Here is a 16,685-nt window from a genome sequence, read left to right on the forward strand (position 1 = left end):
AGCAGATTCTCTTTAGTACCGTATTACTCTAGCTCATTAGATTTCAAATGACACATTAACTGGGAGCTTAAATTGCTGACTCCGAGTTGCAATTTGAGGATGTTTACATGCATACTGTTTGTACTATAAACAAAAATTTTCATCACATATTTACGCAGGGCCAAAAGCACTCAGACAACTCAAATATTTCTTAGGTATGTTAGCTTGTTTTGTTGTTAACCCAGGCATAAAAATGCAAACTACGGGCACACAGATTATTAAAAGGCTGAAAAACCTGAATAAATCAGATGCACGGTAGCATGAACATACTACATACTAGCATGAAGTATAAATTCAGGTTAGGCTGCAAAATCTGTGGAATAGGTTCAAAGCACAGTGACATATCGAAATACGGTATGCGCATTGCGCAATTGAATGAAGACTGGAAGAATGAATGGAACTTGACAAATGCAGCATTTATAAAAGGATTCATGCTAGTGCTGAAATGTGTCGTAACCTAAGATTGTTTGCTAACATATGAAAAGCAGAAGAACGAATGAGGAGGACAGTGCCAAGTGCCACAAAGCCAAAGAGGTTCATCTCTTACTCACACACACCACACAGACAAACGTTCATAAACACTTCCTGGCTGCTTCCCTGCTACCCTGTCTATTAGTCAAAACAACCCAGGAGGGCCTCAACCCTGACCTCTGGCACTCAGCCTTCCATTCACAGACAGACCAAAGCACGCTAACAGACACAAATTCGTGCACACGATTAACTGCACTTGTCACAGACAGAAGAAAAGAAACAAAGACTACAGTGCAGAGGAGAAGAAGTGGGATAAGAAAGAAGGAGGAGGGGGTTTGCCTCCACTAAAAGTTTAGTAGGATCCAAATGAATGTTACACTGAAGAGTTGGAGGAAGTGAGTGTATGAGAGATGAGGCGATGGGGGTAAGGAGGGTGATGCTAAGAGCCACAGGGTGCATCCCACCGCTAGCTATGCCACTTTCTCGCTCACTCTCTCTCCCTCAGACAGACACACGCACACAAACGCACTTGAGAACCAAAGCCTTGTTAGCTTTTTAAAATAATCAGGCAGTTGGATGATGAATGATTTAACAGGTATGGAAGGAAGGAAGCTCAGGATGCCTTCCGTTTCTCCCCTTAGGGTCATGGGAAGAGTGACAGGCCGACAGAGGGGTTGAGCTCTGGGAATAAACACCATTCCCTTTCATTTCCCTGCTACTGCTTTTCCTGTCGAGATGGCAACGCCGCAGCCCACTAATTTGTCATCAACTGTGAGAGGCGATGACAATCTGCGACTTTCTTTTGAAAAGGGTTCGTATCAGGGTGGATATAGGTTGGCTGACTATGAGCAGAGAGGATTGTTGTGCAGCTAATGCAGAATTCTGTTCATGGCGTTTAAGGAGATGAATGTCTGACCATGCTCTGTGTGACACTGACTCTGATTCACAGTTTACAGTTTTTTACACTATGAAAGTAACAGAGCACCTGAGGTTAGACTTAGGTTTGAAATATATCACATTATGTCTCTCAGTTCAGTCCTACCTGAAAATGTAATACTACCCACTATAGAGCACAATAACACTAAACACCTGAACACTAAAGTTTACAACGATACTTTGCATTATATGTATATAACATTATAGGCTTAAATTCAACATCAGTTCTTCTTGCACCTTATGTAAGAGCAGTGAAACTCTCTTCAGTCTCTATTTTAATTTCATATAAAGTTGTAAAACTGAGAGAAATCATATAAGGTAGCATGAATGGATATCTTACCATAGCCCAACGTGATCAGCAAACACTACAAACAGTCATCAAAATTCAGAGTAAAAGACACGTCAAGTTAAAATAGGCAATGAAATGCTGCCCTCTAGTGCTAATCTTTTGTCTTTGCAGTTAGGGTTATAATGAAAAGTGCAACCTTGAAAGCCTGGGGGGGGGAAGACAACAACTAGCTATATTAGATTTAAACCTTTGAGATTTAGCAAATTAACAGATATGAACCAATCATAACCAGCCAATCACATGGCAATAAACATTTAGGCATGCATAGAAAATATTCTCCTCAAGTTCAAACCGAGCATCAGAATGAGGATGAAAGGTGATTTAAGTGACTTTGAACGTGGCATGCTTGTTGGTGCCAGACAGGTTGGTCTGAATATTTGAGAAACTGCTGATCCTCTGGGAATTTCCCGCACTAACCATCTCTAGAGTATACACCGAATGGTGTGAAAAAGAAAATATTCAGAGAGGCAGTTCTCTTGGTGAAAATGCCCAGAGATCAGATGGGAATGGCCAAAATATTTTGAGTTATCACTTAACAGGCATAAATTTCAGATAATTAAGATGAAAAATATTAATTTAACTATATGTAAACCAGTGTAGTTATCGCTTAAAGTTATGTTTTAACCAGGAAAAAAAACTGATATACACTTAACAGCACAAATTCCAAGTACGGGGCTCAACACCCTTCTGCCTTCAGGATTTCTTTCAGCACACGTTGAGCTCCATAGCCTACCTGAGTATTGCTGCTCACAGGTCCATCCCTTTATGAATACAGCGCACCCTTCTTCTGAAAGTTGCTTCTAGCAAGATTATGTCAAGCTGGTTCCTTGAAGATGACAATGAGTTCACTGTATTCAATCACAATCACAGTCACTAGATCTCAATGCAGTACTGCTCCTTTGGGATGTAGTAGCACTGGAGATTCCAATCATGGATGTGCAGCTGACAAATGACCAAATGGACCAAACTCTCTAAAAAGCCCAGTACTAGCAATTTGTAAGTAGCACTGAGTGTGTACCAGGATTTTTTTCCTGGTTAAAAACAGGTCTCGAGGGAATAACTATGCAGGTAAGCATGACTAGTCTACATATAGTTAGAGTTATAAGCTGGTTTCACCCTACATAACTGGTATATGCATATTCCTATTATTTGAAAAAAAAAAGATGAAGAGTGTATTTCCTTCTTAAAAAACTGGTAAAAATATCCCAGTCATGCTGACTTTTCTTTAGAGTAAGGCCAAATCCTCTGTGGTGTGCCAACATTTTTGTTTTGTTTTTTTACACGCAGACAAAACCTGTGTATTTAAACCAATACAAGTGCTGAAGCAACTACTAATTTAACCAGTTAGACAACTGATTGCAGGTTTTTCATAATAATCGAGATTTTACTGGTTCCAGCTCCGCATATCTGAATATTAACAGATTTGGGGTGTAGTTTGGGAATGGGAATAATAGTTATTAGTAATAATAGTAATAATAGTTTGGGAACAATATTCACCCAAAATGGCCTACGATAAAACACACCATCTCACATTGCAGAGGTAGTGTTTTGCATTCTGAGATCAATAACAGAAAAACTAGCCCAGAGACATTAACACGCTCAAATATTAAGCTGTGCACACATTTCAGCTCTATTAGTGCTCTGCTGTCACCAGCCCATTTCAGCTGTCCCACTTGATTTAAAGAGAACTGTGGGGGACCAACTATCAAGTAACCTCATTATTAAAAGCAATTAAGCTCCAAAGGTGTACAGCCACCAGCACAAGCTCAAGTTATCAAATGAATGATGGATCCACAGGTGATAATAAGCAAATTCCAATTAATGATTCAGGAGCTCGTTAAATTTTGATGAGAGGACCCCATGGAGTCATTAAAAAGCCTTGAGACATTAATTCACCTATTAATCTCAGTTTAATCTATAGATTAAAAAAATCAAGGATATTCTTTTGTTATAATTACACAGTTTAACGCATTAATCACACCCCAATTAGGGTCTACAACTAATAAAGTGTTCATTTAATGAGGAGGTGCCCACCCAACATCGACTGTGTGAACACACGTATAATTAGATCACAGTTTTTCAAATCTCATCAGTCAGATTATTCTTTTACAAAGGTCACCACCTGTGGCATTAACATTGACGGAAATTATGCAGAGCTGGAGAGAAAGAAACCTGAAATGTGCCCATGAGGATTGGAGTTCGATGTTTTTGTAATCTTAGTAAATCATATGCATGGCACTGGTGTAAGCTGAGTTTGCACAGAGTGGAATATCAGCAGGTTTTAGAGGTACAGTAAAGATACACATCTGTTGAATTCTATTATTATGGCATTTTAAATATGCTTTAAAGTGAAACATCTCCTTTTCTTTCTATACGCTGCTAAAAAAAAATTATACAAACTCTCTATCACTCTTACCATCAGGCCTTTCTGTTTCATCTGATATTCATTTAGAGGTTTTTTTTAATTCTACTATATGTCTGCAATCAATTTGTTTTTCTGTTTGTCTCACTGAAAACATACGATTCCATTTCAATCATTTATCTGACATTCATTGATAGATGAACAACATCTGGACACCTTTTACTACGCAGGTTATTTACTTGTTTATTAAAAAAAATAAATCCCATCTAACTTTTTCTGAAGGTTGCAGAATTATTTACCCAAAAGCAAAATGCACATCTGCATTCAGATGCTTTCGCTGCTTTATGTGATGTGATATATCGCTGAGCTCCATCCTAACGTTTCAGGAGCAGCGAGCAGTCACAGCACAGTAGCTAGGAGTCGGCTGTTTTCGGGTCTTTTTTTTAAGATTATTAAGAGTCGTAACTCATACATTCATGTCTTGTTCGCTCAGCTGGCGAGGAAGCTACGAGTGACCCTGAACAACAAAATAGCATTTGCAGCAAATACTGCAATAAAAGATGGCCATCTTGCATTCTATCCTCAACAGTGAGGCTTCTGAGGTATCTCCTCTTTTCACGCAGGGACTGAACTCTTCTAGGAAGAGTAGGCAACCGAGTTCCACGCGAGTAGGCAGGTATCAAATGTAGTCTTAAACCTGTCAGTTCCGAAATTAAATGGCCTGTATTTGTATAGCACTTTACTAGTTCCTAAGGACCCCAAAGCGCTTTACACATTCAGTCATCCACCCATATCCACACACTAGTGATGGCAAGCTACATTGTAGCCACAGCTGCCCTGGGGCGCACTGACAGAGGCGAGGCTGCCGGACACTGGCGCCACCGGGCCCTCTGACCACCACCAGTAGGCAACGGATGAAGAGTCTTGCCCAAGGACACAACGACCGAGACTGTCCGAGCCGGGGCTCGAACCGGCAACCTTCTGATTACAAGACGAACGGCCAACTCTTGAGCCACGATCGCCCTTAAATTAAACAAACAAACAAACAAACAAAAAGAAAACAATTACCTAATAGACCTATCAAGTGGACACTATATGTGCTGCCTCCTGTGCACTCCATCCAGATAGTTCCTACACCTAAACCACAGAGTATTTCAAGCAGTGCATGTGAAATGGACATCAAGACAAAATAACTGATGAAAACACCCGGACACTTTCTAAATTGTCCAAAATTCTTATGCGAAAATTACCCCAGACTAGTAAAAATGCTGGAGACAACATTTGTGCCATAAGGCCACTACCATTAGTCCAAGTAGCTGATGTCTGCCTAGTACTTGTATTCCTGCACAGTTCTCCTTCCATGTACACCTGTCTGGCTTCCAGTCATTCAAAATTCTCCTGCTTATCTACATGCCAAGAACAGGGCAGCTCCTTCCTACCTCCAAGTCACGGTCAAATATCCCTTGGGTCATCCCATCACTCAAGAAAACCACAGGGTCATTTACGACTCTTCTCTGTTCTGGCTCCACAGAGATGAATGAGCTCCCACTGAAGTCGGGATAGTAAAAGTGATTCCCCAAGGCTAAAACCTCACCTTTTCATTTTATCAGTGTGAGAGCGCAAATGTCTAGACATGTCAGATCAGACATTAAATGGACTTTAACCTGCCAGCTTCCTAGTAGAAAGTCAGAGTAATATCAGAATGAGCCCTTGTGTAACTAACACGCGTAGTTTTCTACAGGTTCCTACCTCCTGCGTGCTCTACCCATAATGTGTGTCAGCAAGTTTAGATTTCACCACTTGTGTAGGTTTCTGAATAAGAATGACTCTAAACTGAGTGCTGCTAGCTGCAAGCCAAAAAGTGGATGAAGTTCAACAAATGGATACCAAAAAAGAAGAAACAGAGAAGTGTTTCCTTATGAGTGACAATGGAAATAAATAAATAAATACATACATACATTATAAAGTCTCTGCACTATGGCTCAGGTAAAAAAAAAAAAACAAACAACAACCTGATGAGAAGAATCCTGATTAGAAATCGTCTGAAGAACACTCAATTGCTAAAGTTGGTGGCTGGTCCACCTCTGTCCTCCTTACCCAAGAGGACAGCTGTTCCACACACTGTAAGTGATTTATGGTGACTTAGTGACCAGAGACAAAGAAACTGAATAACATTTACGACTTCAGACTACAGAGAAAATAACTACAATTGCAAGTGCGAAGTGGGTGGACGCGCAATAAACTTTGATGCAAGGAACTGAAGAGATTACTAATGAGAGTGAAAAACACAGTTGATTAACATATGACCTACTAGTAACTCATCTCGAACGGTGGACTCATCTTGGACGGGGATGAGTCTGCCTACAGGAGGGAGGTTGAACGTTTGGTGTCCTGGTGCAGCCACAACAACCTGGTGCTGAATGCCCAGAAGACAGTGGAGATTATTGTGGACTTCAGGAAGCACACAGCTCCACTCCCCCCCATCATCCTGACTGACACCCTCATCACCACTGTGGACTCATTCCGCTTCCTGGGTACCACCATCACCCAGGACCTGAAGTGGGAGCCCACCATCACCTCCGTCATAAAGAAAGCCCAGCAGGCTGACTCGGAACGCTGGGACATTGGTGTTAGGGATACACTTGTGCAGCTGTTGGAAAATCAACGGGCGCTTCAGGAAAAGGTGTCCGATATGGAGGGCCGCGCTAGACGCAAGAACATCCGGATCTACGGCGTACCGGAAAACTCGGAGGGCTCGTCGGTGACTACCTTTGTTGAAAATCTGATCAAAGAACACCTAGGCGAAGATTTCGGCCCGGACCGTGCTCTCGGCATTGAGCGCGCACACCGCGCGTTGGGACCGAAACCACCCCCGAACGCCCCACCACGCTCAATAATAGTGCGCTTCCTCCGGTTCTCTGTTAAAGAAGAGATTCTCCGCACGGCGTGGAACAAAGGGGTACATATCCAAAACAAACGGGTGTATTTCGATCATGACTACTCTCTGGAAGTGCAGAAAAGGAGACGGGAATATATCCCAGTTAAGAAGGCTTTGAAGGACAACGGGATCCGTTTCCAGACACCACTAAGTAAGATGCGAGTGTTTTATGCGTCAGGCAATGTCCTATATAATACCGCGAGCCAAGCTGCCGAGGATTTAAGAAAGCGGGGAATAGCCGTGGGTAAGATCACCTTGGGGAACCAAACCAACAGGATGACAGAGGACACGATAAAGCAGCTACTTCCTTGGGAAACGCAGACAGCACACTGCGGGGGCGGCTTCCAGCAGCACGTGCGGGAAAAACTCCAAGCATTCCGGAGGGAGCAAGAAAGTGTCAGCAGACGAGTGAACAGCTGATGGCGGGACAACGGTGAGATAGCTGGCGGTAGAGTTTTGATAATCTAACCGCAGGAACACTGACTTTCGTATCCTTCAGAATTCATATTTCTTTAGGTTGGTGCCTACGGACATGGTTAGAGAACCACCACGTTATGTCTAGTAGCGATAAGAGACTGTTTCGTTTATTTTTTGCCCTTTTTTGGCTTTTTTGTCGGTCACTCCCCTCTTGTCGGATGAGGGGCCCCACCCTGTGGCCAGTCCCCTCAATGTCAAAGGATACTGTTATATCCTTTGTATTGGAAGCTCCTGTTAATGTTTTGTGTGTTTGCTGTTCAGTGAGTTCTGGTTGTGATGTTCTGAGGTCTGGGTTGATTATGTTGTATTCCACATATCCACTTGATGGCTTATAATTTCTATAAAATGCTGTCACTAAATGTAAATGGCCTGAATAGCCCTATTAAAAGAAGCAAATTAATTGCCAAATTGAAAAAGGAGACAGTAGACTTGGCATATTGGCAAGAAACTCATCTAGATAATGCAGAACATGAGAAATTAAAAAAGATGGGTTTCAGACATACATTTTATTCATCGTATAGGGCCGGGAAAAAACGAGGAGTAGCTATCCTTATCTCAAATAAAATAAAATTTGAACATATATCTACTATAAGTGATAAGGAAGGTCGGTTTGTTTTAGTAAAAGGTAGAATAGAGAATAAGACGGTCACACTATTAAATGTCTATGCACCCCCAGGAAGCAACGCAAGCTTCTTTAAGAAGATATTTGATTTGATCTCTAAGGAAACGGTGGGAACTCTTATTTGTGCAGGAGATTTTAATTTACTGTTAAATCCCAGATTAGACTCAAATAATAGGGACAGGAAAAGCACGTCTGGAGGGAAACGGGTTAAAGGAATGTTAACGGAATTAGGGCTTATTGACGTGTGGCGATCTATCCATGGGTCAGCGTCAGGATTCACTTTTTACTCTGCTCGACACTCAGTGTATTCGAGGATAGATTACTGTTTTATGTTTAATAGGGATTTACACAGGATAAAAGATTGCAGAATAGGTCCAAGAGATGTCTCTGACCACAGTGGACTTTATATAACGTTACATTTGGACGGGACACGGAAGACAACTTTGTGGAGACTAAATACCGGTATGTTAAATGACCCCGCTTTTGTGAAACAAATGACAGCCGATCTTAACTTGTACCTGCAGGACAATGATAATGGAGAGACAAATCACAGTATTGTATGGGATGCAGCCAAAGCTGTCCTCAGAGGTAAAATAATTGCGTGGTCGACCATGATTAAAAAGAAAAAGTCACAAGAATTGTTACAACTGCAGAATAGATTAATGGCCTTGGAACAGTCAGGTCTAAAGGATAAAAATACTACAGTAACCCACCAGATCAGACAGATTAAGCAGGAGATAGATAAGATATTGAGCGAAGAAGTAGAGAAAAACATAAGGTTCATGAAACAGAGGTATTATGAGGCGGGGCCTAAGGCGGCGAAGCAGTTGGCGTGGCGGATTAGAAAACAGCAAGCTGAAAATAATATTTATAAGATTAGAGACCCGGTTGGTAACAATGTTGTAACTGACCTGGATAAAATTCAAAAAGCGTTTGAAAAGTATTACAAATCCTTATATAGTCAATCTACTCAGGGTGATGTAAATAAGATGACTGACTTTTTGAATTCCTTAGACCTGCCTACGATTGGTCGAGAAGCAAATAGTAAGTTAACGTCCTTAATATCTCGGGAAGAAATAATTAAAGCTATCTCCAGCCTTAAATCCAATAAATCACCAGGTACCGACGGGCTCCCTGCCGAATGGTACGAAACCATGAGGGAAAGCCTTCTTCCCCTGTTGGAAACTAGTTTTAACTACATTTTGAAAGGAGGTCTGGTACCTCCCTCTTGGAAGGAGGCCTTCATATCGGTTTTGCCAAAGGGGGGACAGGATAGACTAAACTGCAAATCTTATAGGCCTATAAGTGTCCTGAACTTAGACTATAAACTATACACAACTATTTTGGTGCGAAGAATGGATGCTGTAATGCCTTCTTTGATTGATGAAGACCAAACGGGTTTCTTGAAAAATAGACAAACCCACGATAATATTAGACGAGCTTTACACATCATCGAACACATTAATAATAAGAAAAAAAGCTCAATTATTCTTAGCTTAGATGCTGAAAAAGCATATGATTCAGTGAATTGGGACTTCCTCTTCCTAGTGATGAAAAGATTTGGTTTCTGTAGCGAGTTTATAAGATGTTTCCAAGCTCTTTATTCTCTCCCTACTGCCAGAATAAAAATTAACGGTAGCCTCTCCGATACTATTTTTTTAGAACGAGGATGTAGACAGGGGTGTCCAGCAAGCCCCTACCTCTTCAACTTGTTTATCGAACCTCTAGCCCAGGCTATACGTCAGGAAACATCGTTGAAAGGGATTGTAATAGGAGGGGACGAGTACAAGGTGTGTTTATATGCAGATGATGTCTTGGTGACAATCATGGATCCCAGCTCAGGTATACCAGTATTAATGGGGATGTTGGAAACATATGGCCTGTATTCAGGGTATGTCCTTAATGTCAAAAAAACTCAAGTTCTGTCATTTAATTTTTCTCCGGACCAGACACTACTGGCAAAATTCAAGTTTAATTGGGAGGCAACTGCTATCAAATATTTGGGAGTGTTTCTGCCTAGAGATCTGACACAACTGTACGATATTAATTACAGTCGTATTAATAGAGAAATATATAGCGATCTCAACATTTGGGCCTTGCTCCCTCTCGACCTTGGCAACAGGATACAGATAATTAAAATGAATATTCTCCCCAAACTACTCTATCTTTTTCTTGCTTTACCTATTCAAATTCCAGAGAAGCAATTCAGGGAATGGAATAAGCAGATTTCGAGATTCATTTGGCTTAACAAAAGACCACGGGTGAAGTTCTCTACTTTGCAGTTGCCGAAAGACAAAGGGGGCTTGGCTCTACCTTCATTAAGGAATTACTACTTATCTGCTCAGCTGAGGTCCTTGGTGTGTTGGTGTAATCCATCTTTTTGTGCGAGGTGGAAGACTATTGAGATGTCTCTCTCAGACACGCCAATCCAGTCTAGACTTGGTCACGCGGCTTCTGATTTGGACGATACCTTGACGCCCAGCCACTGGGTCACTTTTACATTAAAAATATGGAGGGGAGTGGTCAAGCAGGCGCAACTCCAGGAAGAGATAAAACTTCTGAGGTGGCCAGCGTATGACCCTGATTTTCTACCTGCTTCCCACGATAGTAGATTTAAACAATGGGTGTGGCATGGAATCACTGCTGGGTGTTTGGTTATTGTAAAATCTAAAATTATGGCTTTTGATACCCTATGCAAGACTTACGATCTCGGGAAACAAGACTTTTTTCGATACTTGCAACTCCGTGACTATATTGGCAAAAGACTGAAGAGCTGTGTCCGTGGAGACTTCTCGATTGTTAATATTTTCATTGATGCTTATGACTCTGGGAGTAACAGAGCCTTGATAAGTAAACTGTATAAATGTCTGATTAAGCTCAAAGGGCACTCAACGATTTACATAAAGCAGAAATGGGAAAAAGAAATGGACATTGTGATTACAGAAGATGGGTGGGCACGGATCTGGGAGACACAGTTTACCACGACTAACTCCAACATGTGGCGGGACTTCTGCTGGAAGAACATTATACGCTATTTCATAACGCCTAAACAGAAGTCTAAATTCAGTGCTACACCTGCGTTTTGCTGGAGGAATTGTGGGGAAGTCATGGCTGATTACGGTCATATATTCTGGTCCTGCCCACTCATACGACCCTTCTGGACAGAAGTTATGAAGATAATTACAGAGGTGTTGGGATTCCACGTGTCTTGTACATTTACCTCATTGTATCTGGGATATTTTACAGACGATTTAGTTGCAGATGATGTTTACCTTCTGAAAGTTCTCTTGGCTTCTGCGAAGAAGGCCATAACAAAACGCTGGCTCTGTAGAGATCCTCCCACTGTAACACTTTTTACCTCTATAGTGGAAGATGTCAAATTGATGGAATGTATGACGACTTTCACTCTGCGACTGCAGGGAGATTTGGGAAGGAGACGGTGGAGAAAATGGCTGGACTTTACAGCTTGTGGCAGCACCCTTTGATGCATAGAATTAGCAATGCAGACTTGTTGACGTATGTATGTGTGGATGTGCAGATGTATGTACAGGTGTATGTTATCTTCCCATGACCTCATACTGTTTCTGTTTTTTCTTTTTTCTTTTATCTTGTTGCATAAAAATGTTCCTAAACAAATAAAAAGTGTCAAAAAAAATAAAGAAAGCCCAGCAGAGGATGTACTTCCTGAGGCAGCTGAAGAAATTCAACCTGCCAACACGGACGATGACGCAATTCTACACTGCAATCATCGAGTCCATCCTCACCTCCTCCATCACCGTGTGGTACGCTGGAGCCACTATCAGGGACAAACAGAGACTGCAGCGTGTTGTGCGCTCTGCTGAGAAAGTGATTGGCTGCAGACTCCCATCTCTGCAGGACCTGTACACCTCCAGGACACTGGGGCGTGCAGCTCGGATCACAGCTGACCCTTCTCACCCTGGACACAGTCTGTTTGACCTGCTCCCCTCAGGCAGGAGGCTCCGGTCCATTCGCACCAGAACCTCTCGCCATAAGAACAGTTTCTTCCCCTCTGCTGTTGGACACATGAACAATAACCGTATGACTGTTCCCACCACTTACACATGACCCTGTGTTCACTGCATCATTCCATGTTTGGCACTGATCACCACCTGCACTCATGTATATATCTATCTACTTAGCACTTTTAATTTTTATTTTTATGTTTATTTAAGCGTTGTCTGACAGTATGTTTTGCACTAAGTACCCCAGCAATTTCCTAATGTTGTAAACCTGCTCAACATTTGGCAATAAAACCCTTTCTGATTCTGATTCTGATTCTAAATACATTAGAGGATCCACACTACAGCCTGGAATATCTGCGAGTGACCAGCAGGCAGTTTTAAAGCGATGCTTGACAAGCAACTCATTTCCAGTGCATACACAACTTAAGAGCAGATCAGCACCCAGAAAAGGAAACTTTAACTAGTTGTTTTTGCACTTATCCATGTAAATGGTAGGCAGTCACAGCAGGTGTGCTGTGGCAAATGTTATCATAGGAAAAATGTAGGTGCATGTATGTTTTACTTTCTCTTGGCTTACTATATCCTTCACATTGATAGGCATGCCATTTGTTCAGTGCTCTGGTGGGATACGTAGAGATGCTTTTTTCACATCAGCTCTCTGGACTGAGCCAGTAATGAAGCTGTAATGTTGAGTACTAGGAATACAATCTGACAGGAAAACTTAATTCTTAACCTTATTTTGGAGAAGATTTACTAAACTTTCGAAGAGCTTTGTATTGGATTTAATTAGTGCATGCATTTTTAATGTCCCACTAACTAGTGAATTTAAAGTTATGGGTGTCTGCTCATTCAAGATTCAAGATAGCTGCCAAATTCCCAGAATCACAAATTGCATCAAATGGGAAGTTGGCCCCACCTATTCGCAGTTCAAACCAAACCATCTGTTTGCAAGAGGCAGCCAATCAGAAGGTTGGCTTGAAGAAGCAAAACTAATGGCTTGTTTCAAACAACTGAACAAGGGCCAGCGTAAAGGTCTAGTTTAACAACATGGATAATTTTAAACTGTTAAACCAATGCAACGCTACACTAGTAGAGTTGCAAATGAGTATAATAATCTTTCTGATTTTTCTGTCTTTCTCCTTCCTTTTGTCTCATTTGAACAGCAACACTGTGTGCCGTTGGTTGCAGCAGTGAGAGTCTACAGCTGCCAGCTATCATGTGGGTTCTGTGGTCTCACCTGTGGAGAGGTTACTCTGAAGGATGTCCCTGTGGTGGGGGTAGCAGGTCGTGGAGAAATGTTGTTCTGGGCCTGGGCTTGGGCTTGAGCTTGTGCTTGTGCTTGAGCTTGAGCCAAAGCCTGCTGGGGAACCATCACCAGCTGTCCTAACTCTGTGCGTACCAACACCATACCTAAGGAAGAGCAGGAAACATAAATTAGAGAACACCACAACATAAATACCGCAGAAGAACAGCTAAAGCAGCCACTAAAAAAAAATACTGTATATTTCACATGTTATACTGCAGGTATATCACTGCACTACAACCTTATAAAACACTGCAATTTTACAAAAGTAATATTTCATGACAGGATCTAGACTTTGTAAGATGTTACAGTAGTGCACATATTATAATCAAAGACTGAAGTATTTGCTTCAGGCTCTGATCATGAGCGAATTACACAAACTCTCCCTTCGTTTTAAAGGACCAGGACTGCAGTTATTATAACCCCACACCTGGCCGTGATAAAATATTTTATTACACATTTGTTTATCTTTGCAGAATTTCCATAAAGAGAAAAGGACATGAGGTCAATAGTAAGGTTAACAGCATGTTCTGATCATGCTCTTGAAAATGTAACTGAGCTATTATTTCTGAGGTCAGATGACTCATTCAAGCAGTGCAGCACAAAAACCATTATGACCACTTTCCTCTGTTATTACCTGCCCCTTTACAAGTACAGAATATGAGCTTCTATTGAATTTACACTGTTTAAAATATAACAGCTAAATTAGGGATATAAATATGGCTCATCTATTGGGTTAGCTATAATTTGAACTACTGGAATCCTGGACTACTGAATTGTTGTTGTAATAACAAAAGTTAGCTACATAAAAAAACCAATATCTACTCAAATATTTTTTGACAACATATTGCAGTCTCAAAGCATCAGTGGCCACTGTCTGCACACTAGAGCTGCCCAAAGCATTTCTCTGTGCCTCTCAAAGTTTCCTTAGAGGTCTTTTGTGATTCTACTCATCTTCAGTGTACTATTATTATTCTGCATAAATAAACATTTAAATTGATGTTTTTTGCTCTAGGTTTACCACACACACACACAAGGTGTTTGTGCTTATTGCATCTATCTGTATAAATACTTTGATTTCTGTCTTTTTCACCCCGGTTTTATCTTTTTTCCAATTACAAACAAACAAACCAAACAAGAAAATCAGGGTTTTTCCTGTTTCCAAAAAATTTTGACTTTGACCTTTGTGTAAATGACAATCACCAGGACTGTAATGAAAATATTTTACTTAAACATTTAGTCAAACATAAAACACAGATTTATTTAGCAAATGATCAGAAATAACATGGAAATCCACAAACTTCTGTTATGTAAGGTACAACACTCCTTGCCATACATATATGTAGATTATTCATGCCCAAAGGCCTATTTTGAGCCAGGGAAAATCCGGAGGATGTCACACACAATCTTCTATTATGGGAGAGTCCTTTTAACAACCACAACCAGGATTCTCTGGCTTGGTTGTTAGCCCTCCTGCTAACCTTACCTTGTGGGATGGTAAACCCAGGGGGCAGCTGAATGGTGGTCTGCTGCTGAGGCGGTCTGACAATCAGTTGGGGGGTTACAATCCTTTGTGGGGCTGTAAGTCCAGGACGGGGTTGTGACTGTGCAGATGTGGCCACAGCAGGTGTTGGGGAGGGAGCTGTTGGCCTAACCATAGTAATAGTGGTGGTCACCGATGTGGTCTGACCAGCTCCACATACTGAACTAGTTGCCATCCCTGTAACACACGCAGCAGGTGTGATGGAGTTCAGAGGCTGAGTTATTGTTATTGTTGTTGTTGCTGCAGCTGTAGTAGTTGTTGGTGTGACAATAGATGAAGAAGTAGAAGGAGGAGGAGGAGGAGGAAGAGGAGGAGAGGAAGTGGAAACAGTATTTACTACAGAGTTGACAACGCTAGACTGGGTTAACATTACAATTTTGGACTGACAATCGTCTGTTTTGGAAGCCCCAGTGTCTGTGACCATTTTGGTTTGGTTCCCCGGGGAAGCTAAAGAGGTAACGGGTCCTATACGAGCACCCTGCTGGACCAAGGCCGAAACACTGGTCCCGTTGCCGTTCTGGGCTATACTGGCAACAATATGACTCGGGAGTCTATGCAAAGCAATAGTAGGAGTCCCCCTGTCGAGAGCAATAGCCGACTGACCCACAGGCAGGCTCGCGTTGGATAAGGTGAACGTCGAAGTGTTAATAGAGGTTGTGACGGGTCGTCCAGAGTTTGGTGTACTTGCACTCGTATCCACTTGGCTAACGCTGTCGACCACCGCTGTGTTGCTGTTCCTCCGCGTTGTTACAGCTGCGCCGTTCAAACTCTTTATCCGCGCCGAAGCGCTCCTCCGCGGCGTCGTTATGCGTTTTCTCGGCGGGGTTGCTCCCGTCGACGTCTCACCTGTGCCCACGGTAACCTTAGAGCCCTGGCTGGATGTGGTGGTGCTGATGCTGGCTGGCGGCAGAGATGCCAAAGTTGACACACCAGATGCAGTCAGTGTTGTGATGGATGCTCCATGTGATTGCGAGCCGCTGCTAGTGGCGCTCACACAGTCACCCGAAGTGGTGGAAGGCTCGCCAAAAGAAGGGCTGCAACCCGGTGAAGGAGATGTGACAGTCTTATCCGGGCTAACGTCTTTAGAGTTGATCTCCTGGCGCATCTCAGTTTTATTACGGCGTCCTTGTTGTTGTTGTTGTTCTAGTGTTGTGGTGCTCACTGGAGCTGGTAGCGTTTTTCCTAAGTGATGGTTAGCGGGGGCCACAGAGCCAGCGCCTCCGTTTTCGTCTGCTTTACCAGCCGGGTTGCTTTGTCCAGCAAGCTGTGACTCCAATGAGCCCACTAGGTCGCTCACAGCTTTTTCATCCACCTCCGAAAAGAGCATATCTTCCAGGGGGTCGGAGGCGCCCGCCATCTCTGATCACAGATAGCCGTCTTCTATTTTTTTTACAATGCGCCTGCGTGTTACTAGGCATTGTGGGAATGGATCTGACGTCATCAAATAAGGGGGGTATAAATGGAGGAAGGGGCGTCCTAGGTGTAGCCGTAAGTCTGTGGTTATTGTATCCAATTTATTATGTGTTACCTTCACGGAGTATTAATTAGTAATCATACTAAGTACCGTGCAGTTACACCGCCATCCCAAAGTAGAATATGAGGAGCTTTGACCATATTTAAAGAAAATGATATATAAATAAGAAAAAGGTTCAGGAAGAAAGC

At 42.2% G+C, this 16,685-nt stretch overlaps 1 protein-coding gene across 3 annotated transcripts in view; it reads right to left on the bottom strand.

Moving 5' to 3' along the window:
• Positions 1-16,397, bottom strand: part of LOC146582888 (transcription initiation factor TFIID subunit 4) — a 107,372-nt gene extending 90,975 nt beyond the window's left edge. For all 3 annotated transcript variants that reach the window (XM_085249200.1, XM_085249125.1, XM_085249042.1), the window contains exons 1-2: positions 14,967-16,397; positions 13,415-13,587 (exon numbers count right to left, since the gene is read on the bottom strand). In XM_085249200.1, the coding sequence (XP_085105326.1) occupies positions 13,415-13,587; positions 14,967-16,380 (1,587 nt within the window). In that variant the 5' untranslated portion in view covers positions 16,381-16,397. The remainder of the gene's footprint in view (positions 1-13,414; positions 13,588-14,966) is intronic.
• Positions 16,398-16,685: the final 288 nt, after the last annotated feature.

The sequence above is a fragment of the Mchenga conophoros genome, linkage group LG1 (assembly GCF_057382185.1).
Source record: "Mchenga conophoros isolate Kocher_MC1m ecotype Shallow Benthic linkage group LG1, M_conophoros_male_GT1.1, whole genome shotgun sequence".
Taxonomy (NCBI): domain Eukaryota; kingdom Metazoa; phylum Chordata; class Actinopteri; order Cichliformes; family Cichlidae; genus Mchenga; species Mchenga conophoros.